The sequence below is a fragment of the Malurus melanocephalus genome, unplaced genomic scaffold, assembly GCF_030028575.1.
Source record: "Malurus melanocephalus ecotype Western Australia unplaced genomic scaffold, MMel_1.1 scaffold_4428, whole genome shotgun sequence".
Classification (NCBI taxonomy): Eukaryota; Metazoa; Chordata; class Aves; order Passeriformes; family Maluridae; genus Malurus; species Malurus melanocephalus.
The window spans coordinates 3,339-4,393 of record NW_026627660.1 but is presented as its reverse complement, the minus strand read 5'-3'; the positions used below and the strand labels follow the sequence as shown (position 1 = coordinate 4,393).

General features: G+C 61.2%; 1 protein-coding gene across 1 annotated transcript in view; it reads left to right on the top strand.

Moving 5' to 3' along the window:
• Positions 1-4: 4 nt before the first annotated feature.
• Positions 5-1,055, top strand: part of LOC130588330 (protocadherin gamma-B5-like) — a gene marked incomplete at its 5' end in the record, with an annotated part of 3,646 nt that continues 2,595 nt past the window's right edge. Inside the window, one exon of the mRNA XM_057389264.1 lies at positions 5-1,054. Within this exon, the coding sequence (XP_057245247.1) occupies positions 5-1,054 (1,050 nt within the window). The remainder of the gene's footprint in view (position 1,055) is intronic.

Sequence of the window (1,055 nt, the reverse complement as noted above, 5' to 3'; positions counted from 1 at the left end):
CTCTGTCAGCTTCGAGGCGCTGGTGCACAACCCGCTGAACGTTTTTCGCGTCGAGGTGGCCATCGAGGACGTGAACGATAACTCCCCGACCTTCAGCAAGGATGCTTTGGACCTCGAAATCGGTGAATTGATCCCTCCMGGYGCTCGTTTTCMGCTGGAGATGGCACGAGATGCGGACGTGGGAAGGAACTCTCTGCTGACTTACCAGCTCACCAGCAACCCGTCCTTCTCTCTGGCCATGAAGGAGAGCTCCGACGGAAGCAAGCAGCCGGAATTAGTGCTGGAGAAAGCGTTAGACCGAGAGAAGCAGAGTTTCTTTGAGCTGGTGCTGACAGCGGTAGACGGCGGGGATCCCGCGAGGTCCGGGACTGTCCAAGTTCGGGTCAATGTGACGGACGCCAAYGACAACCCACCTGTGTTCAGCAAAMGTGTCTACGAGACACGAGTGGCGGAGAACCTGCCGGCAGAATCGCTGGTGCTGCAGGTACGGGCGACGGATGCGGACACGGGATCCAACGGGCGGGTCTCCTACTCCTTCAGCAATGTCCCGGAAGGCATCCGCGCGTTGTTCACTGTRGACAGCGAGAGCGGTGAAATAAGGACWCTGGGTCACCTCGATTTCGAGGACAGGAGTAAATATATCTTCGGCCTGGAGGCGAAGGACGGTGGAGGTTTAGTGTCGCACTGCAAAGTGCAAATAGAAGTCACGGACGAGAATGACAACGCGCCTGAGATCACGATTCTGTCGCTGTCAAGCCCCGTGCCCGAGGATGCGCCGGTCGGCACCGTGGTGGCCCTTCTGAMTGTGRACGAYCCRGACTCCGGCGAGAACGGTCAGGTGTCSTGYGASCTKTCGGGAGARGCGCCGCTGTCGATCGTGGCGTCGTCGGGCGGCTCGTACAAGGTGGTGACGGCGAGCGCGCTGGACCGCGAGCAGGCGTCCGAGCACCGCGTGACGGTGGTGGCCCGGGACCGTGGGCGGCCGGCGCTGTGGAGCAGCACGGAGCTGGTGCTGGAGGTGTCGGACGTGAACGACAACGCGCCGGTGTTCGAGG